The 21,220-nt window shown below is 42.2% G+C and overlaps 1 protein-coding gene across 1 annotated transcript in view; it reads right to left on the bottom strand.

Annotated features, from left to right (window-relative positions):
* Nucleotides 1–21,220, bottom strand: part of KIF1B (kinesin family member 1B) — a gene marked incomplete in the record, with an annotated part of 2,363,676 nt that overhangs the window by 1,556,429 nt on the left and 786,027 nt on the right. The window contains 3 exon segments of the mRNA XM_044063146.1: nt 9,603–9,686; nt 12,067–12,173; nt 19,518–19,597. Of these exon segments, the coding sequence (XP_043919081.1) occupies nt 9,603–9,686; nt 12,067–12,173; nt 19,518–19,597 (271 nt within the window).

Genomic DNA, 21,220 nt, shown 5'->3' with positions numbered 1-21,220 from the left:
GCTTGGCGTACAAAGGGGAAAGTTATTGTGACTGTTTCCTGTAAGGGTGAGACTTGTCCTCACCTCCTTTTGGGGTTGAGGTGCTCCACTGTCGTTGTCTGTTTGAGCCTTGGGGTTGAGATCTGCCTCTTGGGGGTCTGTAACTGCCTCTCTGTGGCCTGTCTGACACTGGAAAGGACCAATTCTTTGTTGGCCAATTTCTGCTAAATCGAGATGGCTGTACCTGTAAGAAATCCTTGACTGTTTGCATAGATTTAGCTTTATCCTCCATTTTCTTTAACACCTCTTCTGCCTTAACACCAAACAAGGTATCATGCTGTAAAGGAGCATCCAATAATTTTGCCTTAACATGATCAGGTAAGCTCTGTTCTTTTAACCAAGCATGTCTTCGAATCACAGAACCTGTAACTGCGGCCCTACAAGAGGCCTCTAAAGAATCAAAACCACATTGCAGAGTATGTTTTCCCACCTGTTCAACTGCATGCAATAAATCCTGCATTTCTTTACAATCAGGAGCTTCTGAGCTTGCAAGCATTTTCCGTTTTAACTGAGCCATTAAATATTGTTGGTACTTAAGCATGTGAAACTGGCAATTTAAAGCTCTTACTGCTAAAGTTGCAGAAGTGTATACTTTCTTCCCCCATCTATCCAAAGCTCTGGAATCTCTGTCAGAGGGCAATGGATTTTTTGCAATGGAAGCCTTAACCCCTTTTGGACCCTGGGAAATAGTTTCTGGATTCACTGAAGGGTTTTTATAAAGAAACTTGTGAGAGTCTGGGACTCTATAATATCTATCTGGCTTGGCTGGTGCAGGGGGCAAAGAATCAGGAGATAAGCTGGATTCAGAGAACACATCATCCACAATATCAAGCACAGGTGGAATAGCCAAGGGCATGTGCTGAGGCAATAAAAGGAAATCCCTGAGCCTTTTCTTGGATTCTGAGTGATCCTGATTTTCCCAATGGAAATGCTCCCTCATGGTATGTAAAGTTTCCCCAAAAGAGTAATCCTCAGGAGGAGAGGGTCCTTGGCCCCCTATTGTTTGGCATCTACTCCTCAGAAGTACAGGCCAACATGGGAGGACTTTGGCTGACAAAGTTTGCAGATGACTGCAAACTGGGCGCCATAGTGGAAAGTGCATCGGACACTGATATCCTTCAGAAAACAGATAGCTGGTGCCAGAGCCATGGCCAAAATGTATAGTCATACCCTTCGAAAACAAGGTAACCCAAGCTACCATATAGGTGGCAATCCACTAAGCACAGAAGAGGTTATCAGGGACCTGGGGACCCAGGTTGACAGTGGCCTTTCTTTGAACACTCACATTGCTAAAGTGGTTAGAAAGACCTTCTACATTGCCCACCTGATCATGAAGGGATTCACATCCAGATCTAGTGAGGTCATTGTTCCCTGTACTCTTCACTTATCAGACCAATGATGGGATGTAGCTCACCCGACATCTGCAGCAATTGGAGACCCCAAAAGTTCCTCACCAAAAGGATAAAGGGACTCCAAAATCTGTCATATGCTGCCAGATTGAAGAAACTCCAGCTCTATTCAGTCGCATACCGTCTGCTCAGAGGTGACATGTGCCTGACATACAAGGCCATGTCCAACCGGAATTAATGGACATGCTCCACCTCAAAAATCCAAATCCACCAAAACCACTAGAGCAAGCGACTTAAACCTTAGATATAAATAGGGCGTGCTGGAGGATAGATTTATCACTCAGAGACTCCTATGCTGTGGAATAAAATCCCGGTCCATGTGAGGCAGAGCACCTCTGACTCTGTTCAAGAGAAATCTAGACCTGTGGATGGGAGATCGTAGGTTTACCCCGGGAATCATCTCTGGGTCACTGCTGGACAGAGGCACAACAAACTAATGGGCACAGTATTTTTCATATAATAAATGCCTTAGGGCAGATAGCCTAGTATAAACCTATGAACCTATGAACCTATGATAGATTCTTCAGCATCAGAGTCCTCATAGGGGGTAGAGAGTATCCCTGGTCTGAAGAGGAATCAGATGAAATGGAAACCTGATCAGAGGAATCACAGTCTGTATCCTGCCTAGGCCTTTTCTCAGGAGGGGGATGGGAACCCCTGATTAGATTAATGAGGTCTTTGGCCATTTTAAGCATCTGTTTTTTAGGCATGGAGGACTGTCCAGGAGAATGCTGTACTTGTTTCTTTGTCTTTAATGGTACTTTTATCTTGGCTGTTGTTTTAATGGTAAGTTGTGAAGGTCTGAAAACACCCTCAGAAGCCGATGCCTGCTCAGCGGCTCCAGACCCATCTGAGGGATTAGTTTCTGTAGGCCCAATTCCTTGAGTTTCCAGAGGCCTAGTTGTCTCCACGTGGGAGTCGGAGGCGGCCTGTGGCTCTGAGGTAGCGGGTGTCAGGGGCTGCAAAAGCGCCTCACTGAGAACCGGCGACTGGCCTAGAAGAGTTTTCTTCGTCGGTTTTGGGCCTCGGATGCCTGTCTTTATCTTTGTCCTTGCGTTTTTTCGGTATTGCGGTCATCGGTTGATCCGACAGGATAGTATAATTGAACCTTCGGCCAAAGTAGTGCAAAGCAAAATCAAAACGTCTTTTTATAGTGCGTTTGTTAAATCTAGCACAAAACCGACAACTAGTGACGTCATGATCTGGGCCTAGGCATGGAATACAGTAAGAGTGGAAGTCCTTATGAGGTATTTGCTTCCCACAAGAAATACAATTATTAACTTTTTCTGACATCGGTCTGAGGCAAGAAAAGTTTCCCCGACAGGGTACTTAGCTTTATTGAAGACTTCGGATCTGAAATTCGACTTTGAAAATCTCAGGAGTCGGCCGACCGGCACTTGCGAACTGCTTCTGCTTCGGGCACTGCGCGGCAAGAAAGACTGAAGAAAATGGCATCGGCTGCATCTTATATACCCCTGGCGCACTGACGTCAGGGAAGAAGCGACAGCAACCGACGCCAGACCAAGACTTTGGAACTCTGGCCGACTGCGGGACCGCCTGACGGCAGGATAACCTAAGTGTAACGACTGCAGCAGTGTAACACGATGAACATCTGAGTAGGTCTGAAAACACCCTCAGTAGCCGATGCCTGCTCAGCGGCTCCGGACCCATCTGACGGAATAGTTTCCGAAGGTCCAATACCTTGAGCTTCCAGCAGCTTAGTCGACTCCACATGGGAGTGGGTAGCGTCCTGTGGGTCTAAAGTAGGGGCATCAGGGGCTGTGAAGGTGTCTCACTGAGAACCGGCAACTGGCTTAGAAGAAGCCTCATCATCAGTTTTGGACCTCGGATGCCTGTCCTTTTCTCTTTCTTTGCGTTTCTTGTGAATTCCGGTAGTCGGATGGCTATCCGACGACATTGTATAATTAAATCTTCTGCCAAAATAATGTAATGCAAAATCGTACCGACGCTTAATAGTGCATTGGTTAAATCTAGCACAAAACTGACAACTAGCAACGTCATGGTCAGGGCCTAGGCAAGGAATACAGTAAGAATGAAAGTCCTTATGAGGTATTTGCTTCCCACAAGAAATGCAATTAACTTTTTCTGACATCGGTCTGGAGCAAGAAAAAAGTTTCCCCAATGGGGTACTTAGCTTTTAATGAAGACTTCGGATCTGAAATTAAGAATACGAAAATCTCAGGTGTCGGCCGACCGGCACTTGTGAACTGCTTATGCTTTGGGCACCGCGCGGCAAGAAAGACTGAAGAAAATGGCGTTGGCTGCATCTTTTATAACCCTGGCGCACTGACGTCAGGGAAGAGGCGACAGCAACCGACGCCAGACCTAGACTTTGGAATTCAGGCCGACTGAGGGTAGCCTGCCAGCAGAATAACCCAAGTGTAATGACTGCAACAGTGAAACACGAAGAACATCTTGTAAGCACTAAATAAGCTACTAATTACTATAGCACTCACTCTTCCTCATTACCTAGAGGAAAACAGTTTGTGTACTTACTTTTCTCACTTGCTTAAAGAAAAACAGCTCTTGTACTCACTTTCCTCACTTATCTAGAGGAAAATAGTTTTTTATTCAGGCATGTCCAAGGGTCAGCTCCCAGTGTTCTCTCCTGTCTATCTGATGAATCTGGGCATCTTGAGACAATGTAGAAATTGCCTCATGTACACAGACAACTCTCTCCTCCTACCACCCAACACTAAAACCTGAGAGAGATGCACATATATAGCCAAACTGGAGGTAAAGCTCTCTCCAACCAAGACTGAATTTGACAGTCATGAGGAGAAGGTAAACATTTGCACCACACCACACTCATTACATAGTCTCACTAAATCTACACCACCAAAATCCACAGATAGCAACACAAAAACATTCATGGAGGCTCTCAATAATAATCTGTCTAAGCAACAGAGACCTCCAAAGCAGAAACGCAAGCAACCTCCATCCCCCAACACAACCCAAATGACACATAGCCCACAGACTCAGTGTGCCACTAAACCACAGCCAATAAGGCAAAACAACGCACCCAACACACTAGCCATAGGTGACTATAGTCAGGCACACTAATGTCCCACTCACCAGGCTAAACAAGGATAAGGTTACGGTCAGCTGCCTGTTGGGTGCCAGGATCCGCCACATAACCCACGCACTCAGGTCACTCCACAACAAGTACAAATATGACTCTGTCATTGTCCATGTTGGTGTGAATGACCTGAGACGTACCTCCCGGAACTACATGAAAAGAGACATGGAAGAGCTCTCCAATCTGGTAGCCCAGGCAGGTATGACCCTAGCCCTGAGTAGCATTCTGCCATCATCCCGAATGATACAGCAGTACAAGGACAAAATGATTGACTTCAACAATTGGCTAAGCTTCTGTTGTCATTCTAAGTGGATCCAGTATCTGTCTGCTTGGGATGACATGGTCGACAGACCACGATGCTTTGTCACAGACGGCCTGCACCTGTCGCCCCTGGGATTCTGAATACTGGCCAAGGCTCTTGCTGCCCCTATAGTGCCTTTTTAAGGCAAGGTTCACATAACAAATTCACCACCGTAACAGGAACAGGCAAGTAAAAACTGAGGGTAATGCTACTCAATGCTAGAAGTCTAAATCTCAAAATGCACTCACTCGAGGCCCTCCTTAAACTGGAGAACATCGATATCTGTGCAGTGACTGAGACCTGGTTCAAGGCTCCAGAGAGCACCCCTGCACTACCAGGCTATAACTCATACCACACTTTTCGGCCATGTAACCTGGATTGAAACATCAAAGGCGGAGGTGTGTCCATATTCATTAAGGATATCCACACCTCCAGGCTAGTTGCTCAGCATAATGCATCAGAGGTCATCCAAGTGCAACTAACTCTGGGCAAAACTGCAATCCAAATTTTAGCTTGTTACAGATCCCCCACCATACCCCAGGATTCCCACTCCTCTTTTCTTGATGTACTAGAAAATATTAGGGTTCAACCAAACACCCTAATATAGGGCGACTTCAACTACCCCACCATCAACTGGGAAAACTACTCGTGTACCAACTCCTTAGCTCAACGCTTTCTGGAATTCATAAACTCCAATGCCCTGGATCAACTTATCCACACCCCCACCAGGGGAAACAATATCCTACACCTAGTCATTACCAACATGAGTGACCGGTGTTCCACACCTGAAGTCAACTCCTCGTTGGTCCGATCCAACCATAAGCTAATCACTCTAGATATCCATATCCCGCTCCCACCCCCCATTAAGGAAATGACGGTAAAAATTTTCTCCAAAGCCAACTTCATGCTTCTTAAGACAGAAGTGGTGAAGTTCATGACACCCATGCAGATGGACAATACAGTTACAACTGCTGAATCCTACACAAATGCACTCTTTAAGCACTTACATGAGTGCATGGATTGTGCTATCCCAAACAGAACCAAGACGCTATCCTCCAAAAAAAGGAAGCCAATCTGGTAGTCCCTTGCCATAAACAAACTGTACAACAGAAGGAAGAAACTGTTGCAAAAGAGAGAAAAATTCCATGAGTGGAGGAGCTCCCTGGTCAGCCTCAGTAAGAAGCTGAGATCCCTTATAAGATCCTCCAAAGCTAGCTACAAAAAACAAAATTGTCACTAATTCTAAGGACAACCACAAAGCATTCTATAGCTATGTCAAGAATCTTGATGGCAACACCCAGATCTGCTCTGAGTTACAGCACAAAAGCACGAAAATTACAGAATCAACTGATGTTGCCAACATCCTGGCAGATAGGTTCAGTGCTAAAGGGCCCATATCTATACAGGAAGAATGCAGAATCCCTGTAATCACAACTACGCAGGTAAAAGCTGCACTCTAAAGCCAAACACAGCATCCATGGGACCGGACAACATCCCACGCTGCGTTTTACATGAACTTCAGAACGAACTGGCTCCCCACTTAAGCACCATGTTCAATAATAGCCTCTCATCAGGCTTTGTGCCCACTGAATGGCACACAGCAACAGTTATCCTACCACACAAAGGGGGAGCCACCACTGATCCTCGGAACTATCTACCTATTATCCTGACGAGCCTGGTCTGCAAGGCCATGGAACGTATCATCGTGGAACTCATAAACAAAGACATTGGTAACCTCCAAACTCTGGATCCCACCCAGTTCGGGTTTGTGAAAGGCAGATCATGCCTCCTGAACCTGATCGACTTCTTTGAGGCAGTCACCAAAGCCGTAGATGAGGGTAATGTGGTTCACACAGCCTATCTTGACCTCGCCAAGGCTTTCGACACCATCCCCCATTCCGGAATTATAGCTAAACTCACTAACCTAGGTATAAATCCCTACGTCACAAGATGGGTTGCCAACTGGCTCACTGACAGAACCCACACTGTAAAAGTTGCAGACTCTAGCAGTGACAAGTGGAGTACCACAGGGTTCCGTCCTGGGACCTCTCCTGTCTGGTATTTACTTCTCTGAAGTACAGGCTAACACAGAAGGCCTCTGGCTAACCAAGTTCGTAGATGACTGCAAACTAGGAGCCATAGTCAAGTCCCCAAATGATGTGGACATCCTAAAGAAGGGACTCGCTGAGACAGATGCTTGGTGTCAGAGCCATGGCCTCAAGTTCAATGCCAAAAAGTGCAGGGTCATCCCCTTTGGTAAAAACTCTGTACCCATGAACTGCCACATAGGCAGCAATCTACTTAACACCGAATGTGTGATAAGAGACCTTGGGACCCAGGTGGACAGTAGTCTCTCCTTTGATAGTCACATCGCCAGAGTAGTCAGGAAGTCCGTCTACGTGGCACACCTCATCATAAAAGGGTTCTCATCCAGGAAAAAGAGGTCATTGTTCCCCTCCACTCGACACTCATTAGACCCATTATAGAGTACAACGCTCCTTTTGGAATGTACCTCACAAGACATCTGCAGCAGCTGGAAAGGCTACAGAAGTACCTCACAAAACGGATTACTGGCCTCAAACAAATGCCCTAAACTGACCGCCTCAAAAAACTCCAGCTTTACTCCATAGCATATCGCCTACTCCGAGGTGATCTCTGCCTAACATATAAAGCTATGTCAAACCCAGAGCTGTTGGACATGCTACACCTAAAGAAATCCCAATCCCTCCGAGCTACATGCTCTAGGGACCTAAACCTTGTCACCACAATAAACAGGACAAGCTGGAGGGATAGATTCCTGTCCCAGAGACTTCCCATACTCTGGAACAGGCTACCCATCTATGTCAAGCAAAGTTCTTCATTAGCACTCTTCAAGAAAAATCTTGATGAGTGGATGGGAAATAGGAAATACACCCCGAGGATCACTTCTGTGTCTTTGCTCGACAGTGGCACAGAAAAATAACTTTCTTGGGTGGCGTAAGCCAGGGAACCTTGTTGGCTAGGCTTACGTAGGCCTTTGGGCCAATAGCCTAGTACCTACCTATGAACCGATGTACCTGACTAGGCAAATGCAACAGTTGGAATGCCCACAGAGGTTCCTCACTAAGAGAATCCAGGGTATTAACACACTGTCTTACACAGATCCCCTTAGAGCCCTGTTTCTGTATCTGATCTCCTACAGGTTGTTGCAAGGCGATCTGTGCTTGGCATACAAGGCATCCTTAGATCTAGCCCCGATGGAGCTTTTGCACATCCACAAAATGAACAGCACCAGAAACACTAGATCAAGGGATATGAACTTTGCTTATGACAAACAGAACATGCTGGCAAGACATGTGCATCTCAGAGGATCCCCATGCTCTGGAACAGGCTCCTCATCCATGTGAAGCAGAGCCCATCCCTAACCCTATTCAATCGTAACCATGATCACTGGGTAGGAAAGCAAACATTCACCCCCGAGCTGACTCCTATGTCTCTTATAGACAGAGGCTGACATTGAACATTCCCTAACTAACATAGAATCCAACATAACCTTTTAGCAACTTCCTAATATCCCCCTCCAGTTAAGACACACGTTCAAAGGAGACACAATTAGGTTGGTTTGCACGGCTGAGCTTAGACAGGCCCTGGTTGTCATTAACCTGGAATACACCTATGAACCTATAAAATGCAGACTTACATTAACCATGTTCAAGACTCTCACTTCTCAGAATACTCTCTTTTGTCCACAGTATGTCAGTCTTGGAGTTCGTGTACATAAGTTTGATGGGGGAGTAGGGAGGGCTTGCCTTTCATATCTGAGGGGTGCACAGAGTTAGACTTTCCTTGAAAAAAGCAACTTAAAAAAGATCAGCAATGTTCGAAATTCAATGTTGTCCACTATGTTCTTACTTTTTTTCTCATCATTTCAGGACTCGCAGTTAGAAGTCTGGAAATTATAGCGGAGAACCAATTGAAATACTCAAATGAACATGACAAACTACAAGTCATCTTAAACTTTTAGTGCACTTGTACACTAAGGAGGGCACAAGAAAATCAACACCAAAATGTTCTTAATCAATAGATTTTTTTCTTTTTACAATCACCAGGGGACCTGGAGATGTGAGATGGCAGTACCGAGCTGGATACTATCAAAGATCAAATGATGACAGACTTCAGTTAATTTCATCTAACCTCTGTGCATTCTAAATCTTCTCTACTGAGATTTCATTGTGTGACCAAATAAGGGAGATTTGCCCACACAACATTATTCCTATCTGCCCCATTCTGTAAATCTTTTAGTAGCACACAGCACTACAAACTGAGGGTCACTACGTACGAATGTGACAGACAGCTACCAACACCTCTGCACACTTTTCAAGAATTTATTTTGAAAAGGTCATACATCTCACAAATGAAACAATATTTTATTATAAGAAACCAGAAAATGTCTGTGCTTGAATCCGTAACAAGCGAATATTCTAATCCTTGCCAAACCAGTAACTCTTCCTGTACACAGCAGCACACATTACTTGATACAAATACAATACATTAAAAACAGCTGGCAATCTTTTTTCAGGTAATCATGTCTTACAGCTCTAAACAGAAAGTGGAAGCAGTAGATCAGATTTTAATACCACCCCCAGCAAGATAAGCACACAGTCAATGTCTGCTGACCCACCTTGACTATGCATGAAAGAAGCTCCAGGGTTCTTGCATGTTACATTTTAAAGTAAACTAACAGAACAAAGACATAGATCCAGTGCTAACTCACCTGAACGCAGCTGCACAGGTTCGATAACCCTTTTACCATTAACGTAAGTCTCTGCTTGATCACAAGGTTCCAGCATAACAATGACTAAAGGGAATAAAAGGAAAAAGAAAAAAATAAACACACTTTGTAACTACCTCAGGTGCAGAAGAAATGCCATTAGCTTGATGAATAAACAGGTTCATTCCAAATTCATCACATCCCACCACACAAAGTAAGCCTTGAAGATGAAGTCTGACTGTCACAATAAATCAGAATTATTAACACTTACCTACTTGGTTGAACGTTCGTAGTAAAACTGTACAACTCCGCAGGAGTCCATGGGTAAAATCATCTTTTCAAATCCAAAACAAAAAAAAAAAATACCACCCCTACAAACAATTCACTAAAGCAAAGAGACATCCTGCTGTTAGTCAGAGCACTCTGCACTTATGCTAGCAAAGACAGAACACCCAAAACAATTTATCTTGATGCCCACAGTAGTCAAAGGAAGATTACAAACTTCGGTTGCCTTGGCTGAATTTCTTCTGGTCAATATAAATATTTATTTGGGTCTCCCATAAAACAAAATTGGAGACTAGGTATTAGGTTGGTCTTATCTGATCAGGAAAAAGCTAATAAATGAAAAAGTTGGATAGCCTCAGAGTCTTGTCTGTACTTGACTCTGGTTGTGAGTATAAAGATAAAAGAGAATGTCTGTGGAAATTAGGAGAGAAGAGCAAAAACTAATAATTTCTTCACAGAAGAGTGAAATAAAGTTTTTCTCTTAGTAATGCATATGGTGGAGATGAAGAGCAAACAAGAAAAGGCACAAAAAATTGTAAGTGCTGACTTGTGGTTTTTTTTTTTTTTTTTTTTTACTTATTGGAAAAGGTTGTGAAGACATGGGTCACAGTCACCTTCCTTAACAGCAATTATTCCCAATTCATCTAGAGGAAATCACCTCCTTTCCCAACTTCATAACCCAGCTAAAGCAATATCTTTTAATAGCACAATGATCCTAACTAAAAAAGGGTCCGTATCACCTAACACACAACTTCCACTGCTCCACCGCCATCATCCATCTCCACCAGCTTTGTCACTGATATATCACTGCACATATTGGAAATAATGGAATGCTTTGTGTGTGTCCACTCTTTTCATAAAACTGTAAACTCTCTGTTCTCAGGTAGGATCCCTCTGTCCTTTGGAATGCTTGCCCTGTACTTTATGCACTCAAAGCTATATTCTAATTTGTAAGCAACTGTTTGTTACTTTTCATCTGGGCTGTGTCTAATAATCAGAGCATTATTCCCAGGAAACAATGGCAAATACAATAAATATATGCGTGAACATCTGTAACTGAGGCTCTGAATCATGACATTGTGTGAATGTTCTACAAGAAGTATTACCTCTGGAGTACCTTCACAGTCTGCTTTAGGTCCTGCTTTACTTCTTTCTTTTTCTGCCTTTCCACAGACTGAATTGTTGGGTTGGAAAACATGGATGACTAACATGCAGAGGCAGTTACCACCACACCATAAGGTAAGGAATCCATGCACACCTAACCTGTCCTCCATCTACTCTTGAGCCAAGAACTTAGGATTAACATTCAACCATAAATGTAGTGAGCCAGGTGGGACTTCTCTTTAATGTCACAGGTTCAAGCAACACTAACAGTAAGTCTACCATATGGCCACTTATTGGGCAGTCTGTCCCTTTCTCTGTGTACACTATCAGAAAACACATTCTGTTGAAATAGTTTAGAGAAATTTTTCTAAAAAAATTTTCATTTACAAGAGATCTTCCTTACAGAGACAGATTGGTTAAACAAAACCAATTTAGTGTAAATTGTCACCCTGTAAAGGGTGAGTTACATCAGGCTTTTCGAACCCTAGTGGATGATGGTATTGATTGCTGTTCTAGATCTAACTCTCAGCTTTTCCAACTAGTTCCTTGTAATAAAACTGTTACCAGGGGCATTTCTGTCACATAACTACTTCTAAGACTGTGAAATAAACTGTAGTCTTATTACACATACAGAGTTGGTATGCAGGTTAAAATGCCTTCTACATGACTGAATGGGTACAACCAAAAAATTACTACAGTAAAGAGGTGGCTATGTCTCTAGATGGTCTTCAGACCTATATGCAGTTTGGGAAAGCTACTGAACTACTGTGGATTTAAAAACTCAGTGTGTCACACACTTCTGACTTAGAATGAAGACACGCTTTGTACAGCTATGGTCATAGAAACAATCATCACTGAACGCACCCATTAATTGTCTGCTAGAAATTGGCATACTGTGGCATAGCACACACATTGCTTCAAATTTCTGTTTTTCAACTGGATTTGCATTTGATGCTATTCCGATTTTTATCAGTCACTCACATTATATTCTATTTTTCTCATCTCTATAAACATTTTTATATGTAATGTCTTAGCAGTAGCAGTGTAAGCCCACACTCAGCCAATCATACAGTCTCACCATCTTCAGTTTGGTTCCTCTCACTCCTGAAAATACAATGCTCCTCCTTTATGTGTGCACCACTGAGAACAATATCTTGTCTCCGCTGAGCCTCTGCCTGGCCAACTCTGCAAAATAAGAGTTACAAAATACCATGAAATTGAGATTACCAGAGAAACAAAATGCAGTACAAACGGCTGCTGTTTTATCAGTCAATCTTAGCAACATCTGACCTGCACTACACTACAAAGAGATGAACAGTAGTAAATGCAGGCAAAAAAACGTTTCTTAATTTACAAGCTCCAGACTACATTTAATTTTTTTAACATTTTACTTGAATCACAACTGCAAAACTGGCATAGGTACACATACAGTAATAGAAAAGCAAAGAAAACATAGCAATATTTCTCATTGTTTTCATGTAGTATGTATTTTAACAATCATTCACTCCAACATTACATAAATTGCTCAATTTCTATCTTCTCTAACCTCACTCTCCTCTTGGACATTATTTTGCATATACTGTTCACATAAGTTCTATTTGTTTATAGGTTCATACGTAGGTAACTAGGCTATCTGCCCGAGGGCATTTATAAGCCTAGCCAGAGTGTGTTGGCTTTCGCTGCCCCATTGATTAATTAACTGATCCTCTGTCAAGTAGAGCCAATGAAGTGATCCCAGGGGTGTATTTTCTGTTACCCATCCACTCGTCAAGGTTTCTCTTGAAGAGTGTTAGTGAGGGGCTCTGCCTGATGTAATTTGGAATTTTGTTCCAAAGCATGGGGAGTCTCTGACAGGAATCTATCCCTCTAGCATGTTCTATTTATTGCTGTGGCGAGGTTTAGCTCATTAGAGCACATGGCTCGCAGTGGCTTGAATTTCTTTAGGTGGAGCATGTCCATCAATTCTGAGTTGGACATGGCTTTGTAAATCAGGCAGAGATCACCTCTGATAAGCGATATGCCACCGAGTACAGCCGGAGTTTTTTCAGTCGGGCTGCATAGGACATATGTTTGAGGCAAGTAATCCTCTTGGTGAGGTACTTTTGTTGTCTTTCCAGCTGTTGGAAGTGTCTTGTGAGGTACATCCCAAATGGGGCATTGTACTCTATGATGGGTCTAATGAGTGACGAGTAGAGGGGCACTATAACCTCTTTATTTCTAGATGCAAACCCTTAGTAATTAGATGGGCCACATAGAAGGATTTCCTAACTACTTTGGCAATATGATTGTCAAAGAAGAGATTATTATCTACGTGGGTCCCCAGATCTCTTATTACCTCTTCTGTATTAAGGAGGCTGCCACCTATGTGATAATTCGTGGGTGTTTTGTTTTTCCCAAACGGGATGACTATGCATTTTTTGGCATTTAGCTTGAGGCCATGACTTTGACAACAACTGTCCGTCTCAGTAAGGCCCTTTTGGAGGATGTCCGTGTCAGATGGAGAGTCAGTTATGGCTCCCAGTTTGCAGTCATCAGTGAACTTGGTTAGCCATAGTCCTCCTGTGTTTGCCTGTACTCCTGAGAAGTATATGCTGAACAGTAGGAGTCCCAGGACCGAGCCTTGTGGGACACCACTTTTGCTGGTTTAGTGTCAGACCTGGAGCCCGCTATTCTTACCGTGTGAGTTCTGTCTGTAAGCCAGCTGGCAACCCATCTCATGACGTACGGGTTTATGGTCAGGGTGGTGAGTTTTTCTGTAATACCCGATTGGGCAATAGTGTCGAAAGCCTTGGCGAGGTCAAGATAAGCTGAGTGAACCACCTTTCCCTCGTCTATGGCCTTGGTGACCGTCTCGAAGAAGTCAACCAGGTTTAGTAGGCAAGATCTGCCCTTAAAGCCGAACTGGGTCAGGTCAAGTGTTTGGAGGTTCCCAATGTTTTTGTTAACGAGTTCCAGGATGATGCGCTCCATAGCCTTGCAGACCAGGCTAGTCAGGCTTATGGGGTGATAGTTACCAGGGTCAGTTGTGGCCCCACCTTTGTGGAGAGGAATAACTGTTGTTGTGCGCCATTCTATGGGACGCAGCCTGTGGAGAGGCTGAGGCTGAACAGCGTGTTTAGGTGGGGGGTTAGTTCATTCTGTAGTTCGTGCAAGACGCAGCCTGGGACACCATCTGGTCCCATTGACGCTGTGTTTTTGGCTTTTGAAAGGGCGGTTTTCACCTGTACGTCTATATCTAAAAATATATATACATCTAATTTCAGTGGGGACCGGTGACTGCAAAGCAAGGAAAGTCTTCAGGAAACAGTGGGTGGAGCCAAATGGAGTAGGGTGCGGCTGTATTAAAGCAGGTTAACAACGGTTATCTATGAACTAACAAATGTGGTCATTCACTTTTCGTCCACAAACTGCTTCTGTACATACCCACTCATTATTGACACTTTACTGACTATACAAATCTTATATGTCTAGCTGCATTCAACACTCCACGGGTCCCCTGTTACCCACTAATCTCCCCTGCACTCCCCCAGTGCCCTCTTCTGTTTTCCCCTCATCCTGACCCCACACCAGACAGATTACTTCTTTCTGCTTTTTCATACTTTGTCTTCCTTTTTACCCCTCCCTCAATGCTTTTAATGCTCTGTAACTGTCCAAGACTCCACTGTAATGGAGGAGGTAAAGGAATTAATACAGGGGTCTGCTAAGTCATACAGTTGTAGCTACACTAAGGTGCACCTTAGTAAAAAAAAATAAATAAATAACTTTTGACTTAATGATGACAGCCTGAACAACAAAAAATCATGAGTAAGGAAATATATTCAGTCTTTCAGGGAATACTGCTTACCTTCTTACTCCACCAACATGACAGTTATCTTTTGTGTTAGACTGGGATGAAAAGTAAAAGAACAAATAGCCAGAGGCATATATTACAGTGCTGAGGGTCTTGGTGAAGAAACCAAACCACTTGGGTAAAATCTATAGAGAGAACCGGACTTCACATAGAAAGAATGAACAGCCAAAAACTCAGCAAGTACTGTTACATGGCAACACTATACATCCCACACTCTGCAATGATCAGATGCTAGCACACACATCCAAACTCTGACCACCACTGACAGCTACTTACTGAGTGCAGTGCTGATGCCTTACTGTTATAGAAAATGAAAACAAATTATGAGCACTACGTCTGCAAAGTTAAAATAATAAATGCTTACTTCAAACAAACAGACAGTGTTAGTCACTTTTATCCACTTTTATTCACAATCAACTTTGACTGAATATACCTCAGATAACAAATGTAGTACTATAAAAATAGCAACAATTAAGACAACGTGATTTATCTTAACCTCCCAATACACAAATGTGACCCATCAATTATTTCTACACTGATCCCTTCAGTAGTTTAACCATGTATGTAAAAGCAGTAAATGATACCATTTCCCCAGCAATCCCTTCATTGGTTTGCCCACTTATGCATAAGCACTTCACCAACACCAAAATTAAACATTTCCCCCCAATGATCCCTTTAGTGATTTGTCCATGTTTACACATGAATTTCGCTGACATCAAAATGAAACATTTTCCCCAACAACCCTGTTTGGTAATTTGTCCATGTATGCACAAGCACTTTATGGACACCAAAACGAAACATTTCCCCCAGCAAACCCTTCAGTAGTATGTCTGTGTATCCACAAGCACTTCAGTAACACCAAATTTAATAATTTCCCCAACAATCCCTTCAGTACTTTGTCCATGTATGCACAGGCAACAAAATTAAACATTCCCCCCTGCAACCCCCTTCAGTAGTACATCCACATATGCCCAAGCACTTCTCCAACTTCAAAATGAAACGTTTCCACCAGCGATCCCTTCAGTAGTTGTCCATAAGCACTTCACTGATACCAAAATTAAATATTTCCCCCTACGCTCCTTTCAGTACTATGTTCATACCTGCAGAAGCACAACACTTACACCAAAATAAAAAAAAAATTCCCCAGAGACCCCCTTCAGAAGTATATCCATGTGTGAACAAGCATCAACATAAAATATTTTCCTCTGTGACCCATTCAGTAATATATCCATGCATGCACAATCACCAAAATAAAACATTCCCCTAGCAGCCCCTTCAGTAGTATATCCACCATGCACAAGCACACAAGCACCACAATAAAATATTCTCCCCATGACCTCTAAAGTAGAATGTCCATGTCTGCAGAAGTGCGCACACTCACACACACACACACACACACACACACACACACACACACACACACACACACACAGAGCACGAACTTTCAGAAGTGTAGATGGTTCAACCAGTGGCCTGGGACAGTACTGTTAACCAGTGCCCACCCCCTCCTCTGTTCAAGTGAAAAAAAAAGCTTCACTGTAATAACTCTATGACCCCCCCCCCCCAGCTCTCCCACTGAGGAGCAAAACTAAATAAATAAAAATGGATGCTCCTTTTACTGACACACCAAACAGGTGGACAAGATGCATGACACCACCCCCCGTCCCAGCCACTCAAGTCCTGTTTCTGTGCCCTGCCCCCAACCTTACCTCAACATATTTTTTTTAAACTACAGCAAACTGTTTTCTACAAATGTAGAAAACAGTTGTTAGAGTTTATACCCTGTCTGTACAGAGCGCTATAGCACTTACGCTTTAGTTATATAAAAAAAAATTCTCCTCTTTAAACTGTAGCAAACTGCTTGTTACAAATGTAGTAAAAATAGTACAAAGTTGCTACAGTCTATACCCTGCCTGCATACAGCATTACAACTCTCATGTTTTAGTTTACAAAAAAATCCTTATTTTCAAATCGTAGCAAACTGCTTGCTACAAATGTACTAAACAGTTGCTATAGTTTATATATACCCTGCTTGTCCAGAGAGCTATAGTGCTCAGGCTTCAGTTAAAACAAAAAAAGTTGCTTTTTTTTTACTTTAAATTATAGCAAACAGCAGTTGTTACAGTTTAGACCACACACTGAGGGCTACAGCACTCAGGTTTGACCACGAATGCAATACCATACTGCTTTAATGGAAAATCTGGACTGGCTAGTCATGTCCCCCAAACACTTTGCACCCAAGACAGTTGTCCATCTCATCTTGCCCTACCTATGCTACTGCTCATCTTCTTCCTACATTCTGGCAGTAGCACATAGTGCCAGAAAAAAATTCCTGTGCTTGTGCTTCCTCTCCCACAGCTAAGGAAGGACATCAAGGCAGTTCTTTGACACAGACGAACACAGCCTTGGCAATTCATTGACACAGACAAACACAGCCTTGGCAGCATCTCAGTTAAAGTGGTTTGATCTACAGTTCAGAAGCTGCAGGAGTTGGTCATGGAGGGATGGGAATGCGTAGCTGATGCCAGCATACCCATGTCAAGAAAAGGAGTACAGACTTCTCCATGACTGTCACCGAGTGAAGACTGGGCAGTACAGCATGGAATGGCCAGTGTAAAGTACTTCAGTCTAACAAGCAGCACAATAACATCACTGCTGGGGGTTCGACATACACTGCAGATACCCACACACACCCACACGTAAACCACATCACAAGGGAAGGGGGTTAGGGAATAAAATGCCCAACATGTCGGGATGATAGCCCATTACCAACTGGCTGCTGCTCTCATTATGCTGTGCGCAAGTAGATCAAGGCAATAAACCTGCCAAGCAGTGACAGGAAAAGGGGTCCGAAAAAGAATAAATTACTAAATCTTTTAAAAATAACATTAGATGGTCCTGAACTAAACACAGTCAGTATACATAATGCAAGAATTATCTGAAAACACATGCTTATTTCCCCACTTTCTTATGTCCTTAGTGTTACTAGTAAACTGCTATAATGAATGCAGCATAAGTTATCAACCAAATAAAGCATAATTAAAATGGAGTACATTAAATGCCTTACCATAAGGGCTATATAAATAAGCTTGGAAGCCTTATTTTTCTTGTATCACCCTGGGCTCCTGTGCATTACATGCACATATGGGTCAGGGATTTTCATGCTGACAGATGAGTCCACAAGTGGCTTTTTATCTTACCATATGAGCAAGCTATAGTGGCTCTATTTTAGCTGTACTTATATTAATCTCTTCTAATTTTACTAAAGCTGCTCAGAGATGTGGTAGGGGTGACTAAATTGACTATTTGGACACAGGAAAATAATATGCGGATAAAGACATCAAAAATTAAGCATATGAAAATTGGTGGACATAAATTGAAAGGTGAATACTTAATACAGCACACAGGGATTGAAACTGTAGATTCTTTTAAGGACCTGGTTATAATCATATCAACCAACTGGTTAATGATCGTTATAGAACTATGGGTTGCATAAAATTATACAGTCTAACACATCAGAACTGATGGTCTTGGTTAATTACATTAGACCAAACTTGAGTATGGAATAACAATATGGAAAACTTATTAAGAAAACAAGTATGAGTAAACTGTAAAGAGTACAACAGAAATATACTGAAGGCATCCACAGATGTGAAAATTTAAGTTATTATGAAAGACTAAAATATCTGAACGTGTACAGTTTTTCATACAGACATTTAAGAGGAGACCTTACTAAAGTATATAGGGCATTTAGACACAACTACCTCTGTGAATGTTTGGAGTTAACAAAAAAATGGTAGAGAATCATCAGACAACCTATGTAGATGATTCTACAAGAATGAGACTATCAAATTACATTAAAGCAAGAACTAGTTTAAACAACTTTAAGAACAGCCTGGACCCATATTATGGGAACAACTGTTCTGGTACATTGGCAGGCTGTAAGGGCATTACTGCCCATGCTTGAATATTTGTATCTATGTATGTTCTGACACTAAAGGACCTTTAACTGAGCAGACTGTTAGGGATATCATCACTGGGATGCCACCATCTCCTCAACATGGTAAATACTTGGGAGCAAACTTTGTCCACATAAAATCATTGGCCAGGTAAAGCCTTCTGCCAGATGTCCTTCCAACACTCTCTCCCAATCATCCTTATTTCACCTCACAAGGGTTGCATGACTTCTCACATTCTGCCAGAAACATCAAAAAATCCTTCCCTGTGTTCCAGGCTACTGTCTTCTCTCCAAGCTACTTCTAAAGGGTATACTTTATGCTCAGTAATTCTTGCTGCAGCAGGGTGCAAATGTAAAACACTCCAGGCATTTCACCCCCACTCCCCTTCTTAATTCCACTGGTACCTCCACAGTAAACATCACAGCTCAATAACTCCAGACTAACATTACTTGACTAACAACTTCAATCTTGTACTTATTACTTGAATTACACATCTGCTCTTCCATTTCCTAGTTTGTTAATCAATATACAACAATTAACTACTGTACAATGCCACATATTTTGCACTGTTGCTTTGATTACCAACAGTTACACTCATTCACTGTGGTTGTGCCATAGAGCAGATGTAAAAATGTGATGCAACATCTGAGTGAGTTACTTTCACTCAAAAAATGTAAACATGAAAAAGCACACCCTCACATATTCTCATTCTAGCCTTACCTTGTAATACCATCTTTGATGTAGTAAAGCAAGCATTCTGACATGAGAGGATCTTCATTAAGGTTGACAAGATGCGGTGTCTAAAAAAGAATACAAGTGCGAGAAATTAAGCGGGCAGATTTTCTAAACATTATACATAATTAAAGCATCAGTTACAACGAGTGACTTATTCAATAAGTACAGCCTGTAATACAAAAAAGCAATGCATGAATTACACTGTATTCCAGACTCAACATTTGCAGCTTTATTTGTTCTTTAAGGCACAGACATCTACAAACAGTATTATGATTGTGTATGCCTGTTATGTAACTGTACTGTCCTTTGACTGCACTACAACTTCTATAAAGCTAGAATTTTCCCTCACAATCTTTCATTTTAAATAAACAGTTTTTCCACAAATGACCGTTTCTAATAAAGAAAAAAAAATAAGAAAACAAACGTTAAACAACAACATGTCTGACTGGTCAGTTGATGTACAGCTGCTTCTTCTTTTGCAAAACCCATGACATCATCTGGAGAAAATGACTAGTCATGCTGTTGGCCGGATAGAGGCAGAGAAGGCAGTGACCACTGTTCTTCCTGTGAGAAAGGCACGGTTAGTGGACAATGACATATTACAAGAGGTAAGGCTGTATTCATATGAAAGGTTTAAAAAACAGTACTTTCACTGTTGACAAGGAAGGGTATACTAGCATGGATTACATCTATGCAACTGTGTAACAATGGATGGTGGCAATGTGGACCACCTATACTGACAAGACGTGTAGGATTCCTTCTCATAGCCACAAATCCACACCTATTTTAACATGCTTACAGTAACTAGATATGGGCAGAAGAATCAGTGGTTTCAGGTCTCATGTATTACATCTGGTCAGCAATGAAACACAGAAAACTACCTGTACATAATGTGCCATAATAACATGTGGCATAATGACTGCTGATCCTGGGAAACAAAGTGCTCTTTGTTGGGTTTTGTCTGCTAGGACTGCCTTCAACAGAGGGTGTGGTGTGGGAAGACAAAATATAGAGCAGGCAGCCAACCTGAGGGTGGTTCTCTATCACAACAGGGAGCAGGTGCCTTTTGAGATCTATACAAGGGCTAACACCTCTGGAGGAGTTCAGAGTCAAGAGAGGGTTCTGAAGCAGTCTCCAGTGAGTTACATCTGAAAGACAATAGCAGTCCAAAGGGAGTTCCTATACACTGGGAAATGAACAGAAGTTGTTGTTATATCAATACCAAATGATAAAACTAACCCTGCTTCTTAAGTAATACAGTCTTGAATAAAAAAGATTGATAGCTGTTAAGTACTGTTTGTTACTCGCCAGCTTTCGAAAAAAGTTTGTACAATTTAAAGTACTGAAACTGTTGAACTGAACTTTGGAAAAGAACCAGTATACAAATGATTGGTTTTACTAAACTAAACTTTGTAAATGAACCTAACAGTATGTGAATGACTGTGCTTCTTTTAAGTTACTTCTTCTAGTGCGGTTTCTTGTAAATAAACCTCCACTTTAAAACCATAAAGCTGAATTATGAGACTGTTCTTTGCTACAATAAGGATGAATCATTAAGTACAGGCATACAAATTAATCATAACACATCTTTTGAGAGATGCTTTTGCATATGAATCAAGCAACTCAGATAAGTCCTTGGAGTCTACCATGAAATTTCCAGGCGTGGCCTTCCTGAATTCATCTGAATG

This window comes from Protopterus annectens, chromosome 2.part1 (assembly GCF_019279795.1).
Source record: "Protopterus annectens isolate FY-2018-M chromosome 2.part1, PAN1.0, whole genome shotgun sequence".
NCBI classification, from domain to species: domain Eukaryota; kingdom Metazoa; phylum Chordata; order Ceratodontiformes; family Protopteridae; genus Protopterus; species Protopterus annectens.
This window is presented reverse-complemented; position numbering and strand designations above follow the sequence as displayed.